Here is a 17,999-nt window from a genome sequence, read left to right as displayed (position 1 = left end):
GCAAGACCATTTTTTTTATTAGAGACCTTCAAAACAAACTACAAATTAGTGTTGCACTAACTTTGTACACGACTAGACAGTGGTTACGATTGTGTGTGTGTGTGTGCGTGTGTGTGTGTGTGAAAAGGAACCTTCCCATCATTCTTGTGAATGTGTGTGTGAGAGTATGACATACAGCAGACATATAAAGGTCATACACTGATAATTCTGTACATTATTTGCTGCGAACAACACTTAAAGCACTTTTCTCCCCCAGCATCTTTTTCCAGTGTGTTTCCTTTCATGTCTTTCCCGAAACACGGACTCCTTCCTCCCAATCCTCTCTTCCAGTCTTCATCTGACATCAGACATATTAAGGCTTCCTTCATGCTCTTCATTTCTTCAATACAATCCGTAACCTGTGCCACCTCGCACATTCCCCCCCCCAAGCACATACAGCACAATCAGAAGCTGATATAATCGTTAGGACTTTTAAAGTGGACTCAGCAATGTGACTTCACTTCTACACAAAAAGTCAGGGTGCTCATTCAAAGGTGATTTAAAAAACCAAGGGAAACCTCAAATTATTTAGGCATATGGCGAAGGTGTGCATGCACCGACGTTGACAGAATGCCTTTACAGATATTTGCGTTTTCCCGTTTTTTACATCACATTCAGACTGTCTAGAATTTACCTTCCTTGACCATAAAAAGGTTTATGAGCAAGGTTGAGGAAGAGTTACAAACAGAAACGGCTGCATTTTCTAGACAATCTGATCCCAATCCTGAATTCAGAATGTGATGTCAACTTGCTGAGTCCGATTTAAACTTCACATAGTAAGACATGTACATTCTGTGGATAGTTCCCTTGGTATCGGTCTTGTTTTGGCGGAGTTTACACTCCTAGCTTACGAACAAAACAACGCAAAAAAAGAGCATCACCTCAAACCCAGTGTAAATGCCACAATACCCCACCATCAACTTAAAATTCAACATTCAAATGATCAACCATTCAGTTTTCAGTACCTTGAACATAAAAGCTCACTTGAGGTTGGAGCGAAACGCACAACAAACCACAACAAAATCTGCTGAGGACGGTCACTGGTCACATTTTCAGCAAGCATTTGATTAAGACCAATTAAATCCATCTCAGTCAACATAAAAAAAAAGTAACATTGAGGATTGTTTTGCACAGAACAATACAAGTTAAGCAGAAGTAAATCAGGGACAAATAAACAACTTCACAAGAGAGACCTCAACAATGACCTCACACACAGCTGATGCACTGCATCGGCTTTCAACTGATAAAACCATCAAAACAACAATTTGGATGTTTAACCATTTAACCAAATTAGAGTTACCTACACCTTGAACTTCCTACTATAATAGGTCTGATTGTAAACATAAAATTTTTTTAGTACCTCATCCACAGCATTTTTTCTCCAGCATCAGTCAGACTAATAGGTTTTTGACCAATAGGAAGTTTTTCCTCACAAGAAAAATGAATAGTTAGTGGCAGATTTGGGTCAAATAGTACCTGAAAACAAAGATCAGTGTCTGTTTTAACCTCCTTGGAGTATCAGATGGGTGGAGTTTACAGCTTGAGGACAATTTAGAGCGTCGGGTTAAATGATAAAAGTTAGTAAATTTACTTTCAAATATTTTCCTGCGATGGTCCAAACTTTCTGGCCCTCATTGTATTCTTCTCCGCAGCAAACCCCAGCAATGTGATACCAAGACGGTTTATTTGAAAAACTATTTTTTGTTTGTTTTTTGTTTAATCCAGTGAAAACGATCACCCTAGACTGCCTGGTAGGTACCAAGATGGCCGCCAGTGATATGCTGTCAAACTGAAAGTGCATCATAACGGTTTTGGCTGAAACCTCGATGGCCAGACTTTCTATCAGCAGCTTATTCAGAAGGTCGACAGATTTCACGGACTGAGGTACTTAATTTGTCCCACATCAGCGTTTCCAATCTTTTCCCCTTGGGGATGAGATGAACTAAGTGCCTCCATCTGCTTCTTTCAATACTTTCTTTTTTTTTTTCTTCCCTTCCTTCAACCGCTCTTTTCTTCTTTCCTTCCTTGCCAACTTCCTCTCCTTCCCTTCCAGTCTTTTCCATAGTATCTTTCCAGTCATTTTCCCAAATGAGATCCTCTTTAACTCAACAGTGTAAACAAAAACAAAAACAAAATTCAAGTGCCCTATATACAAAGAAAGAAAATATCAAATAATTTAAACCTGTATATACATAAAAAAAAAAATGAGAAGGCAAAAAGTGAGGTTTAACTGGTTAGTGCTATTGTTTTTTGAAAATACCCAAAAGATTGCTTGTTTTTCTCTCTCTCTCTCTCTCTCTTTTACATAACCATTGTACCTGTTTCCACATGGTTAAAATCCAAACGAATCATACCGTTTTAGCATCTGTGATATCCATTCAATGGGTGGTTAGCATTAGCAAGTAGTTCATGCTACTAGTGAAATATACAGTGTGCAACGCTTCTCTCTAAACTGAAACTTGGAGTACATCTAGCCTACCTAAGGTTGAGTGTCTGCACATGAGTGGGTAGATAGAGGATACGAGGATACGGACTCGTCACAATGCGAACATGATGTGCTAGTTTGTTATGGTGATTTGCCTCAAAGACGCCACGAGGAGCGGTCAAGTGCAGACATTCCACTTTCTAGTAAGCAGCATGCCGGTGATGTGTATCTAAATATTCTCTTTTGTGTAACCGTTTAGATCGACGCCAGCGAATTGTACAGCAAAGCAGCAGCTACCGTGTCTTTAGAAGCCATAGCATGACATTAATTATGGTAATGCTTTTTTTTTTTCAGTGTTCTTTAAAAAATATGCTTCGAATGCAAGTGTTTGATCTCGGTCAAGCTTAGGTGTGTTGTTTGATCAAACCAAGCTGCAAACAGCCTCTCCTCATCGGGCCATTCGGTTTCTGCCTAGTCCCGCCTCCCGTCTCCTGTCTAGCCAATCAGGGAGCTGCGTCTTGATAGGTCCACGTTGCTGGCACTTAGTCCCCGGCACTCTGAGAGGCCAGAGTTGGCATCCTGAAAACAGACCAGTAAAGTTAAAACAAAACTCTTTCTTATTTTCACATTGGATAATGCTGTAATAAATATTCTTGGTCTACAGTGATAGGACAGGTGATTGGAAAAGTAAAGCAGTCGTACCTGTGTGGTTTCCTCAGCACTCTTGTTGAGGAAGTTGAGGGAGCTCGCTCTCTTCATTCTGAGGGGCACAATACAATCATTCATGAGCTCAAAACAACAGCAATTAATTATTAGTGACAAGGCTGTGAATAATTGTACATAGCCCTTACAGTCTCAAACGGCTTCACACACTTGCATTTTAACAAAGTAAATGAAAAACGACAACCTCAATGAGAACAAAAAAAACAAACAAAAAAAAACATGAAAACCTCCTTAGGAAAAAATAAATGGAAGAAAACCTTGGGAAGAACCTCAGAGAAAGGGATCCTCCTTCCATTATGGTTACATGTACAGTGAGTGCCAAGAGTGGGCAAACAAAGATTAAATATAACACAATAAAAGATAAAGATGCACTTTATTGATCACCTAGGGGAAATTCGGGAAACACTGGAACATAAACAAAATGCAGAATAAACAGAATATGAACGCTGGAGTCGACATCCAGATCTGGTGTGGGAACAAGTGAGGGGTTTCTAGCCATTAAAGGTGTGTAGAGAATGGCACTTTGCAGCCTTGGCTTTTATCCACTATTAGATTACTTTCATCTTTGTCCCATCTCCATGGTCATTCTATGGTCACAGGGAAGGTGAAAGGGCACTAAGATCCTGACCTCTGCAGTCCTAACTACTGGTTGCTCACCTGAGGTTTGAGCACTAGGAAAGCCCAAAGTAAAAGCCACTGAATCCTGGGTGGGCAAACAGTAAGCACTAGCTTTGGAAACAAGGACAGCTGACTCCTGACCAACAGTATGACCATATGGTTTTGGCTGCAGACACACACACACACACACACACACACACACACATCAGTCTCACCCTGGGTTGCGGGGTTCTTGTGGTCCGCTCCCCTGCAGTTTCTTCACCAGCATCTCACTGCTCCTTCTCAGGGCGTCGCGGATCTTCCCGAAGGACCCGCTGCGGCGCAGAGACCCGTTACCGTCCTGGGGGAAGAACGTAAAACCAAGTCAGCGTTTACTTACCATGATATTAAATATTAAGGGGATTTCCTGTTAAGGCTCGTCAGGCTCAGGAGAAATAAAAAGGTTCCTTCTCATGCTTTTGGTTTAATTACAGCTAAGTTAAATCCTTAACAACCTTTATTACATTACTAATATTACTATTCTATACTATAATATTAATATTCTATGCTATTTCTAATCACAGCCTGTCGATTTACATTATATGATGATTCAAGTAATTATGATTAACTTATTCATACATTAATTATTATTCGTATTCACCAACATTAACCATGAACTGACCCCATTCCACTCAGCCGAGTCGTCGCCCTCGCAGTCGCCCCGCTGCCCCCCCGGCCCGCCGACACCTTCCCTACTCAGTCGTCTGTCGCCCCCTCCGGCCCCCCCGTCCTTCAGCAGCTCCACCACCTTACTCTGGTTAATGGCATCGATACCCTGGGAGAGGAAGAGGCGGGAAACGTTAAGCGGGAGAGGGAGAAGGAGACACACAAACACGCACACAAAGAGACAGAGAAAAACAAAGATGGAGAGAGTGATGAAGACAGACAGAAAGAGAGAGACAAAGACAGGCGGAGGGGAATGGGGGAGGAGGATGGGAAGGGTGTACGATTGAAAAATTACGGCTTTTACACAATGGTTACCACAGCATGTAGGTTTTCTTTAATGTAGTGTACAAACATCAGCTTAGCAACTGATTCATAAATCATTTTGGCATGGTTTATAGGCTAATAAAGCACGGTAGGAATGCCTGTTTAACCAATCAGGTTGCTTAGCTGAACCCATTGCAAAGGGCCCAGACTACTAATCTAACAGCAGTAATTCAACTGGAGCGCTCTGAGTGTTTGTGTAGTACCTGTTTGCGTGTCTTGGTGGCACACTCCTCCAGTGTTTCTGCTGCTTCCAGTTTGCCTTGGCGACGGTACAGCGCTCCCAAGCTTTTAAGGGTGGTGTTCACCGTGGGGCTGCACAAAATCCAGCAGGAGAATGTTACTTTTTATCCATCTTATTCACTAACTGCATGTAACCAAATGCTTTTAGTAACAGGCCTGGATTTCTGAAAAAGCATCTCTGGACTAATTCAATCTTTGCTCCATTCACTTATGAATGAAACAAAGATGAACGTAGCCTCAAGATGCTTTTGGGAAACCCAGCCCAGTGCTATAATAGGGTTAGACCGATATATTGCTTTGCAGAGACTGACCTTTTAATGAAAATTGGATATCGGCCAGTCAATATTGTTCAGCACAATATAATGGAAGTGAGGATATGATTTTACTCGGCAGCATTAGGTGTGGGCAGTCTGTAAAACCTGCAATGAAATCTGCCTCACCTTGCCTTAAGGAGCTGCCAACCCACTTAAATTAATTTTATTAGTGGAGAGTTTTAGTGTCTCATGGTCCAAAAGCTGTATCAGAGGCTTTTCCACCCTGCCAAAAATTTTTTTATTTTTTATTTCATGGTCAAGATATTGAATGCTGCCATAAAATATCGGCTATCGGCAGCTTCAATCCAAAAATGTTGATATGAAAAAACCCATATCGGTCAAACCCTACATGGTTCCACTGATTTTCCAATAACTGACTCACCTGTCCACCTTGCAGGCCTTATACCAACTCCCATACTCTACATATGGGCCGGAGTCCTTACGCTTACCCTGAGAGAGAGAGAGGTGGGGGGGACAGAAAGAGAGAAACAAAAAAGAAAGAGAGCAATTGAGAAAAACATAAAGAGGGTATGAAATATTACCCTATTATAAAGCCTATTAAAAACATTTCCGTAGTCTGCTGCCCTCCATCAGTCTTATTTAGCTCTCCAATCCATTTCTCTAATGGTCTGTCTGCCCGCCAATGACATCAATGGACAAGGGGTCAGTCTAAATAACCAACCTTGCTCTCCTCCCTCTCCTCTGCGTGCATCCAGATTGGCTTGTTGTCATCTGCAAGACAAGGACAAAAGGAAAATCACATTAACTCTTATTCAGATGTACAAGGACGATATAATAAGCGGATAGAAACCCTGAAAAAAGATGCAGCAGGATCACAACAAATGAGGAAAAGAACAGGAAAACGACAATCTCAGAAAAAACAAAATACTAAAAAACTACAATTACATCCCCTAGATTGACCTAGATTTCAAAGCAAGGGTTCACTGTTTATGTAAACCCATGTGATTTGATATTAACACACGGATCCTACTCGCCAAAGTCGTGCCATCCACGCCCATTCCCTGCCGAGGCGGTCTCATGTTGAGCGTGTGAGTACATAAGGGTGTGATGGGCTTAGTGGCGGTGAGCGAGACGTATCGACATTAAGCCGCTTCGCACACTTTTCGATAGCAAGGTTTAATCCTCTGACCTGCTGAGATAACCGAGTGTGACGGGACAGATCAGGGTGTGGCCGAATCAAAATGCCGAATCCCCAAACGCAGATCTGGCAGCATTCGGAGAAACAGGCGGACTAACAACATGGCTCCTGCTCCTTCTCAGATCATAATTTCTTGAGGTTGAAGATTTTGCTTTGCGCTCAACATGATGAATGGTAATTGTGGCTGGGCAGTAAGACTGTCAATCTAAGTTACTCTATAGTTTAAGATTATTCTTCACAACAAATTCCTCAGTTTAATAATATAATATAATGATGATAGAGGTTCTACAACCACATCAACTGTGTGGTTATATGCATATTTTTTTCCGTACTTTTCCAAACTACTTCTTGTACAAGTGACATACTTTGCAAGAGCTGGAAATGATTCATGATTTCCAATGGCTGAAATCATTTTTCATTCATTCATTTCCAGACCCGCATAGGAAACCTGTAACAGAAATCCCCCTTTCTAACCTGAACCTGTACTTGCCGTTGCTGTTCCCGGCACAGTTGCGGCACTGTAGGGGAATCTCCGACCAGGGAGGTTCAGCTATGCTCATTTCAGTTTGGCTCAGCAGTTTCACTGTCGGTTACTTACTGTTGACAGATCCAAACTCTTTCTCATGTGCCCTGGTCAGGATCTCTTTGTACAGAGCCTCGGCATCCTTGAACTTCCCCTGCTTCAGGTAGCATGTGGCCTGAAGGGAAGCAACACGCACAATATTCATAACATTAAATATAAAAACACTTAATGACAGGATAGGATTGAGAATACAAAACAGTAGGAATTAGTGTTGTGAGTGAGTCCAAATAACAAAAAAGGACCAGTCAAATCACCCTATGCATTGGAAGTCAGGGTGTTTCATCAAGTAGAATTTTTAAAGACCTTTTTCATGCTAGGTAGAATGAAATATAAGTCCATTCTCACAACTGAAATGAATGTGAAAATGAAAACAATTGTAGACCTAGCAGAATGCAGGTCTGCCTGACTGGGCTGATTTCTCACTAGACAAACAGCGCACCGTGAAACCTGTTTTTTAAGGCCTCTAACACTGAATTTAAGACCGAAATTGCTTTATTCAACTGCATTCAAGACCACTAGAGGCTGTGAGTTTAGATTATATGATTTACGACATTTTAAGGACCTGCAGACACCCTGTGACTATATCAGATATACAGTATTTGTTCTGTTGTGCCAACTGAATAAGGCATCTTAAATCCCCACCAGGTTGTTCTTGGTCTTGGCCACGTTGGGGTCGTCGGCTCCCAGTTTGGACTCGTAGATCTCCAGCGCCCGTCTGTAGTAGTACTCCACCTCCTCGTACTTGCCCTGGTTCTGACACAGCAGGGCCAGGTTGTTCAGCTGCTTGGCCACGTCCGGGTGGTACTTCCCCAGCACCTGGACATGGCAGGGAGACAAGCGTAGGTGGATGGACGCACTCGTAGACACAAGCAAACACAAAGGAAGACAAACAGAGACGGTGTGTAGCAGTCAACAACCCCCCCCACATACTGTCTAGGATGTATCATATTCTTGTATACATCACTTTTACATTCACGTTTTGAGGTGACAGACACAAACGCACACAAACAAAACTGTTCACCATCTTATAATCTCATAAAAACTAAACTAACATAACAGTCCCTCCATTTCAAGTTCATGACAGTGTGTAAATGCAAAGTTTTACTTCACCCGTTGTGGGTCAAAATGAATAAGCAAGGTTCAAGAGTCTTCTGTGGATTCTTTATTCAGACATGCATGGTTCAGTTCAGTGTTCCAGACAAGCAACAAAGAAGTGACCAAGACAGGAGTTTACGATCCACTTATATAGGTTAAAGTAAACAAAACTATAAATCTTGGCCCATAGCCAAACCTACTTGGCTCAAAACCAACCCACCAGTTCGGACTTTTAACTGCGTGTCCACCTATAGAATCACTCAAAACCACACATAACCATATATAGTGATCATGCATGCATTCAAGCACTGATTACATCATTGTAGTAAGTAGGACAAAAGACACTCCACTTTGCAGGACAAAGGAAAGCAAGAACAGAGTGTACTATTCATATAAAAAAGCACAATATTCATTTTATTTCTTACAAGTGTATCATTTTGTTTTACCTTCTCTCTGATCTCCAGCGCTCTCTTGCAGAGGGGTTCGGCCTCCTTGTACTTGCCCCTCTTGCCGTACAGCACAGCCAGGTTGTTGAGGGTGGCGGCCACAGCGGGGTGGTCCTTCCCCAGCGTCTTCTCTCTGATGGCCAGCGCATCGTTCAGAAGGTGGGCCGCCTCTTTGTACTTGTTCTGGTCCCTGGAGGACAACGCAGAGCCACAGCATTGTATTCAAAATCGGAATCACTGTATTTGATAAGACCCATAAATGTGGTGTACTGAGTGTATGCCTTGCTTGTACACTACCAGTCAAAAGTCTGGACACATGCATTTTTCTTCACATTTTAGAATAATAGTAAAGACATCAAAATTATGAAATAACACAAATGCAATTATGCAGTGACCCAAAAAAGTGTTAACCAAATCAAAACTATCTTATATTTTAGATTCTTTAAAGTAGCCTCCTTTTGCCTTGATGGAAAGGCAAAGGCTTTGGAAAGAAATTCAGACATAGGCATCAACTTCACTATTTATATTTGTCTAAGAAACAAGTTTCAAGCATTTAAGCAGAAGCCTTTAGATCAAAATGGCTTTAAGAGAATGAAAAACATAGAACATTCAATCAGGTGCATCCAAACTTTTGACTGGTAGTGTAGATATTCAAACTTTTCTAAACTCAAGTATCAACAAATCGATTCTTCCCTGATTCCATTTTCCCCGAATGACTATTCTAATTATTTATCTAAACATCCATCTTAGAAAACCCTTACTCCAAGTACTTACTAAGTACCCTTACTAAGTATCGGAGGCTATTTCCTGAGGGTTAGAAAAGAAGGTTTAAGACCAGAAAGTTACAGGGTGAAATCCTCACACTGCCTGGAAAAATCTGGTTTGGGGAATGAAGTGAATGAGAAAGCTCTGCCCTCCCTCAACAACCAACAACAGTACAAGGCTGTGGTAGAGCTCCCAGGTGTGAGTGTGTGTGTGTTTGTAACACTCCTTCCTCCCACATCTACTCCCTCAGGCCACTGCTATGAATAGGAATGCTTTTTTTAGTCAGCTTGCCTGGTTTATCGTTTATAAAACAATCCAACAATCACCTGTACACCAAGGCCAGGATGTTGAGCATGGTGGCTACGTCGGGGTGGTCGTGTCCAGACGTCTTCTCCAGGTCCTCCAGGGCCTGCTTGCACAGGGGCACGGCCACCTCGTACCTGCCCTGGGAGGCGTACTGGATCACCAGGTTGTGCAGGGTCCTGAGGCGGGCTGGGATCTCATATCCTCCCTGCTGGGCCGCCACCTCTCCGCTGGGCTGGGCTGTGGGAGCGGGAGGGGGGGGACAGAGGGTCAAAACTGGTGCTGTATCTTATGGGTGATTAGATACTGAACTGTATAGCAAAATACCTGTAATCAGTGAAAACAATGCAAAATACAGAAGAAAGGGTTTCACTTTGGGAAGCACCTGAGCTGCCTATTGTCCCGCCATAATCACCATGATGCATTAAACATCAGCAGTTACGCTAATGATGGTCATTAATTAAGCTAATTACTGCAAACACAAAAATATTTAGCAGATATTTCTATGTGAGCGTACTTGTCTTCACATAACACATGGATGGTATTAATATGAACTGTGTAACTTAAAGCATCAAGAAGTTAAAGTAGTTTTTAAAAAATCAGTTTTTCCTCATTAATAAGCAAATTTATACAGCAAGTTGCTCCAAAATGTAAAAAGATCATCTGCATGGTGGTGGGGCATCAAAGGAACAGCTGCTCACACACTATTAAAACAAATAATGAAACTTTAACAGGTTTTAAATACACCTTTACAGACTGGATCATCTCTATTTAAAAGATACAAATCATAAACTTTTTGATGATAAAATGTTTTTCCAAAATGAGTCTATAGCCATGTGGAAATGCACTATTCAATTCATAAACATTTACCAATACACAGGCTGTTACAATACTTTGTGCCATAAACCAGGAGTGAGCATTCATATACTGTAGAAGCCCAATTCAGATGTCAAAAGAATGATGTACTACCTAACAAATGATGACTATAACAGAATAGGAGTTATTTTGCTTGCTTTGCTGTAAAGTATATTTTGACATCTTCTGGCTAAGTGCACAGTTGACTTTACAAGTGAACACAGAGGAAGCCAAGAGACAAGACTTCAGAGGAAGAGTTATAGGTATTTAGTCATCAATAATTGAAGAGACAAGGAAGTCTCAGTCTAGCACTTACTGTATGGCTAATGGCTGGGAAAGCTGTACAAGATTTTTGCCTGAAGTATGATTTCACTGTTTAGACTGGATAATCCATTTATAAGCCGGAGCTGCTGTTTAGACAGTGAATAGGAGTTTTTCATTATATCCCTTTTGATGGAGGGATAAATACTATAGCGCTGATACTTATAAAGGGAACTACTTGTACTAAACTACTTGTAGTGTACTTAGTTCTGTAGCTATTGCGTAACTGAAAAGCATGACATGTTAGGTTGTTGTTATGACATTTGACATTCCATAGGGAACAGAAAAGCCTGCTATCTTAAAAAGAAAACAACGAATAGTGAAAACAGTTTGACTGTCTGTACAGCTTGACATGGTCAAATTCTGTTTCTGTTTCAGATTCTTGAGGTTTGACTGTGAGGCACGCTGTCCGGCATATTTTTGGGAAATACCACATGGAAAAAACTGCTTTGAGTTTGTTTATGTGTGGTGCATTTGGAGACACACAAATGCTTCAACAACACATCTGTCGATGATTATAGAGAATGTATAATAAGCCACATTAACTCCACAATATCTGAGGTCCAAACATTAATTATCTACCACATTTTTCTCTCATACACATACATAATATCAAATTCTGTCTCTGAAAATAGGGGAAATGGTATCTGGGCGTCCTCAAGGCCTCCAATTTAACCTCAAAATTGGTTTGTGGCTCGATAAAACACACATACACACACAACACACACACGGATGCACAAGTACACTCTGATCTCATATCTTAAAATAATTGTATGTCCTTTCTTTTTGCACCGTTTGCATCTGTGTTTATGTCTTTGTTGCTCTGTAAGCTCTCTGATGAACCTGTATTGTTAAGAGCGCTTTATCAATAAATCTGACTTGGCTCATGCTTGGTCATCATCATTGAGGAAAAGGTCAACCATGCTGAATAACCATTTATCTACCCCACAAAGGTTAGGCATCTTGTAGGGCTGCAACTAACGATTGTTTTCATTATTGATTAATCTATGGATTATTTTTTAGATTAACTGATTAATCATTTAGCCTATAAAATGTCAAAAATAATGAGAAATGCTCATCACAAGTTACCTGAGCCCAAAGTGAGGTCTTTAAATTGCTTACTTAGTCTGACCAGCAGCCAAAAAAAACCAAATTATTAATTTTAGAATGACATGAGCAGAGAAGAGCAGCAAATCTTAGCATTTGTGAAGCTATAACCAGTAAATGTTTGGTATTTTTACTTGACAAATGACTAAAACGATTAATCGATTATCAAAATTATAATCTATTAATTTTCTGTTGATTGAATTAAATCGACTAAATTGTTTCAGCACTAGTATCTTGTCCCGTTAACTGGGATGTTTGTGTATAAAACCGATGCTCTTTGTGCTGACTTTCTGTTGAGCTCACATTCACTGCTGCACTGAGGTTTGTTATGTGTTGTAAATGTCAGAGCAATTTTTCATTTGTCCATAAAATGAATTGCACCGGTGTGTGGCTGTGCAGCAGTAAAAGGAACCTTAAGGAAAGTTAAGAATCACTCCAGCTGGGTTTAATTAATACGCACTCATACACAGAGAGAGGATAAGAGAGAAACTGTACCAGTCAACACAGAATAATAGCAGATAGGCCTGTATACATGCTGCCACCTATAGGTTAAGACAGCACCTTCCATCCCTCTAAAACACACACACTGTAAAGTCTGTGTGTGTATCTAGCATCTTCTTGGGGTCTCCCAAAGCATAATTTAGGCCTGACCTGAAGTCTAATGATTCCCGCTGAGGTTATACCTGGTCCTTGGTCATCATCGTTGGGGAACAAGTCATCCAAACTGTCCTTTGAAGTCTCCCCTCCTCCGCCGCCGGAGCTCTGGCTCTTCTCCTCCGAGGGCGAGACGTCGTCGTCGAACTTCTTGATCTGGTTCATGAACTCCAGGTGCTTCTTCTCCTCCTCCAGCTGGGCGACGCTCTGCTCGCTGCGCTGCAGCTTGTGCTGGGTTCCCGCCAGCTCGTCCCGCAGCCACTGGTTCTCCTGGCAGAGCCGGCGGACCTGAGCCCGCAGCTTCTGCTTCTCCGACTCCACGGCGCTCAGGTGGCTCGACAGGGCGATGATCACCTGGGGAAGAGGGGAGGGGAGAACACAACCGCAGTTAGAAATGCATTTACATTTAAAGATGTGACACCTACTCTCACTAAATCACTGCTGGTGTGAAAAACTATTAACTGTGTTATTAGTTCATTTGAGACCTCTGCTAACATGCGCACATTTTTGAGGATGTGATCAGCTGCACTTGTGAAACTTTGAGACGTTAACATCAGGAAACCCAAATGGAAAGTGTGCATCCTATTTTCTTCCATATCCACTTGTTTACTCCAACAAACAATCAATGCGGTTGGCAAACTAATAAATGACGTTTCGCCCCAAATGGATACAGCCTATTTTGGAATGAAACCGAACTCTTAAAATTCCATTATTTTAAGATTTGCCTTTTCCACTGTAACTTGAGGAGAGCCACATTTGCCCTTCCATTTCTATAGTTAGACATTGATCTGTATTGTGACTAACAATACAGGCCTTTGCATTTATGTAACCACCAATGATTCTAGTATGTTCTCTCTATCTTATTAAAACATGGGTTTTAATATACCATGTATACCATTGCCTGCCTTGTTGTACAACTGTACATTAACTTTTTATCCGCTGACGCTCTTATCCACAGCGAGAGGATCGCTGGTATATGAATAGATATATATAAAAGGTATATGACTGTTAATGGACACATATTAGCTCTTACAGGGATCGAACCTGTGACCTTCTGATTACAGGACAGTCTCTGTAACCACTAGGCCAACCATTTCGCAAAATTACTAACAAGGGTAAGCTTGCGTCAACATATGCATCCTCAGCATGACTCATCAGGTATGTGATTAGGATTACAACAAGAAGGAATAAAGCAGAACAGACACAAAGACACAAATCCTGAGACAGCCTTCATCCCCCATCATCCCTTTTAGCCTGAGACTCTGGATTCATCCATTGAAGGATGCCAAATTATAAGATTAGCTTCCCTTATTTATCATCGCTCAGAAGTTAATATTAACTTCACCTCACTCCAACCTCATCGCCAAAGCACTTGTATAGTTGTTTCCTTCCTAGGGCTCCGCCTGTCCTAAACAGTCAGAATTTGTGTCTCAGTCTTGTTTTTCAAGTTTGTTTGCATCCTTTAATTGAGTCCTTTAAATTTAGGATAAATAAAGTTGTACTGAATTGAATTGATAGCAAGTACTATGTTTCACAGATCTAGGCTTCTGACTGGTGTTTTTGTGATGATTTAATATAAAATACCATATGACATAAAACGCATAAAAAGATTATGCAAGACTGTTTTTACTGTACACAGATTCACCTTAGAGCACAAAACATCATTCACTGAAGATCTCCAGTGGAAAACTGATAAATAGATAGATAGATAGATCGCTCTTTATCAGACCACACCAGCCTGTACAATATCAGTTTAGAAATCCCTCTCTCCACCGTACCTGTGCCTCTCCCAGGCCGAGCTCGATGGCCTCCATGCTCTTGCGGAGCAGGCCCGACTTCTCCTGGGCGACGGGCGGCTGGGTGCAGTCCAGCAGCGAGGTGAGGAGCTGGGCGTGCTCGCCGCGCAGCGTCTCCAGGCCCTGCATGACGGCCTTGGTGTTGAGGACGATCTCATCCTGGCTCAGTCGCTCCAGGGCTTCTTCACGCGGATACACCATGGTGGACATTGCCTGGCTTCATACACACTTGGGGGGAGAGGAGGGGGAGAGGTTAGGAAAAGAGGCAGGAGGGAGGATTTTTTTTTCCCCCGTAACCTTTATTTATCAAGGGAAGTTGTTTTTGCTGAGCATGCATGATCTTTTTCCAGCACCGTCCTGCTCGACATTCATACAATTTACATGCAGTCACACATGGGAGCTGCATAAGGCAAAATGAGAGAGGAAAGATGATAGGAAAGGAGGAAAGGAGGAAAGGAGGAGAGGAGTGAATAGAGAATTGAGCATAGGAGACATGAAGATGAGGAAACAAAGAGGCAGTGGATGAGGAGAAGGACAAAAAGGAAAGGAAGAGGGAGACGAGGGGTAAAGAGAAGAGGAGACCAGAAGGGGACAGAGAGAAAATATGCAAATATAATTCTTACAGGTTTCATTATGATAGTATTCATGAAATACCACCCTATCAAAGTCAAGACATTAAAACCCAATTATTTAAATAAAAACCCCTCCAAGGCAGCATTCACATCCAGTATTCCCCAGCTCAGTGTGCTTCAGTGAGACAGTTTCATTATCCACATGGGCACACATGAGAAATGCCTTGCCATGCACACAAAGGCACTAAAAACAATCTTACTGAAAGGCACAAAATTGAAAACATTGGCTACAGGACTGAGTTAATGTTCCTTACATGCTTGCTGGCAAGTGATACAACATTATGCCTTTGTGTGAAAACTAAAACCTTAGATACAACAACACAAAATCTGACCTTTACTACATGTAGGCTATTACTGACATGATTTATTATTCATTCATCCATAAATCTATCACCCGGCTTGACTTTCTTTCAGTTTTAGTTTAGTAAATATAATTACATACACAGATGGAGGATAGGGACTATAATGTAGGATATTAAATAGGTATAAAACCTGTGTGGCTAGTTGTGAACAGAATGCTATGTTATTTCTGCAAAATAGGTTTCACTCAGGTCTCTGCTTTATCTTCTTCTTTCTCTACAGTTACAGGATAATGGCCAAATAATGTTTTAGTCATTGCGTGACGTGCTCCTTGGATGGGAGTGAGGTCAGTAGGAGAGAGATAAGAGGAAATATACACGTAAGAGAAGTGTGTGTGAGAGTATGTACAAACAAAGACCATTTACATGACTCAAAGAGAAATCCTCCTAGCTTGACACTGAAGGAGCGACTACTAGTCACCAATAAAAACAATTAAAATCATTAAAATTAAACTGACATCACTATCCTCCCCATCATCAACAGCTGCAGGTGAATTTCACTCTCAGGCTCAGTGAATACTGCAGACCAATTTTTAGGAAGCCCAATGGATTTGGGGGTCCAAAAGAAGGCCAACAAGCCATTTTAAATATAATTGTAAATACCATTTCCTTGCATTTGACTTTGTTGCAACACTTATACAGAAAGTGGGTGTAAGAAAAGTCATGGCAGGACATTTTGACAGCTGCGATATTTCAATTCCAAAATGCAAAATAGCTGACTATGGCTTGGCCTTTCTAGTGTTAACCATTAATGTGTTAACCAGGTGACCCCACTGAGATTACACATCTCTTTTTCAAGAAGAGAGATCCGGCCTTATCAATGCAGCCACCTTTCATCCATTGTGAGAGGCCCAATATTGACCAGCTGTAAATGAAACCATTGCAGCAGCAGGAGCACACAGGAGCCAATTGTGCAACATCGTGACTTTCTCCTCTCCTGCTTTGATCGTGGAGGCGCACCTGTTCTCCATCCCCCGCTGGCTCCCACCCTCTCTCTCTCCCTCTCTGTCTGTCTATCTCTCTCTCTCACTCACCCCCCCCCCCCCCCCCCCCCCCCCCCCTCCTCTCCCCTCCCATCCGCCCCATCCATTGACTGCAATGCACCAATATGAACGCTTCCCTAAAGTGCATCGTTTCCAAACGCAGAGGGGAAGCTAGGAAATGTCAAAAAGGGGCCTCGGGAAATTAATGCCATCACCAATCCATCCATCTTTTAGTGGGGTCATTTAGGCCACATAAACCATGCAATGCACGCGCTGAATAGCCGAGGCCTGTGCGCGAGAGGAGGAGGTAACGCTAGGCTTGGCAAAGGATCAATCAAGGTGACCGATAGTGGCGAGCATTGTTCAGTGGAGACAAAGGTCTTTTACAGATTCGCCTCATTTTTCAAATTTCTATGAGATAATTGTTAACACACAGGAAAAAATGCTGTTTTGTTGGTGTAAAAAAATGGTTCCGACATGTAAACAGTGTTTGTAAACAGTGCAGGCCCGAGCCCAAAGATGCAACAGCCTTATACAACGGTTGATAAAGAATGATGCGCAATAGGCGACTATAACGGATAAACAGATATGGATATGATGGAGCAAATTAAGACGCAACGTTTCATAACTAGCTCCACTGGTGACACATTTTACGGACCTTACCTAAGAGGTACATTTGACAGCTTGCTAAAAATATGCCAACACATCATCACATTACACATCAATGCCCCCTTCATATAACCGCCACGTCATGCCGATATAACCCTTCTCCATCCGCATTACCTTCATCGAAGACGCTTTAGGCTTTCTCCCATTGACAAGTGCGATGCTTTCTGTCCCTCGAACAAAGCAGGACAATGTTGTGATGCTCTAGACCAGCGTCAAGCTAGCCGAAGTAAAACATACCACTTCCGGTTGTAGCTTTCAAAATAAAAGCCTCCTTTGCTTTGAGTGATGCAAAGCACCAAACTGAAAATTTAGAATACGTGTAAGGAGGAATTTGTAGTAGATGAAAATACGGTCTTTTTGTCTCCAAAAAGTCATTTTCAGGACACATTCATTGCCACAGGCCTATACCAGGCTGCTGCCCCAAAGCAATGAATGATGTCAACGTAAACGTCAGTCAAATTAGCTGTGGTCCTTCAGTCCAACGCACTCAAAATGACAACCTTATAATGTATCATATCAAGGGCATAAAATGTTGGAGGTATAGACAGCCAAAAGCCGTATTTTATTTACCTTTCTTGTCCGTTATCTTCACCGTCGTTTCACTGATGAAATCCCAAGCTTGGCACGTTATCGGACCAGCACACGGTGCACCAAAATAGCTCACACACCACTAAGTTTAATACGATTATAATCACAGCAGATGTCCTAACACCTCACTTTTAGACAACGTTACTTCCTTGGCAACCTCCTACCGTCGTTAGCGATACATTGTTCGCCTCACCTTTGCTAACTTGACGATGGGGGACGACAGGAGTTGCTCCTTACCAAATAAATATTAACACATAGATGACTCCAGATACTGCAGTGTGGGCCGTTACCGAACG

At 41.8% G+C, this 17,999-nt stretch overlaps 1 protein-coding gene across 1 annotated transcript; it reads right to left on the bottom strand.

Moving 5' to 3' along the window:
• Positions 1 to 2,720: 2,720 nt before the first annotated feature.
• On the bottom strand, positions 2,721 to 17,810 carry klc2 (kinesin light chain 2). The gene is made up of 14 exons (XM_071918032.2): positions 17,686 to 17,810; positions 14,455 to 14,700; positions 12,706 to 13,030; positions 9,763 to 9,979; positions 8,672 to 8,861; positions 7,773 to 7,946; positions 7,146 to 7,245; positions 6,071 to 6,120; positions 5,771 to 5,838; positions 5,038 to 5,146; positions 4,467 to 4,619; positions 4,021 to 4,145; positions 3,167 to 3,224; positions 2,721 to 3,043 (listed from the first exon to the last, which is right to left on the bottom strand). Exons 2-14 carry the CDS (start codon positions 14,680 to 14,682, stop codon positions 2,960 to 2,962), a joined length of 1,881 nt encoding a protein of 626 aa, XP_071774133.1. The 5' UTR covers positions 14,683 to 14,700; positions 17,686 to 17,810; the 3' UTR covers positions 2,721 to 2,959.
• Positions 17,811 to 17,999: the final 189 nt, after the last annotated feature.

This window comes from Centroberyx gerrardi, chromosome 23 (assembly GCF_048128805.1).
Source record: "Centroberyx gerrardi isolate f3 chromosome 23, fCenGer3.hap1.cur.20231027, whole genome shotgun sequence".
Taxonomy (NCBI): Eukaryota; Metazoa; Chordata; class Actinopteri; order Beryciformes; family Berycidae; genus Centroberyx; species Centroberyx gerrardi.
Note: the sequence above shows the minus strand (reverse complement) of the source record. Positions and strands in the feature narration are given on the sequence as shown.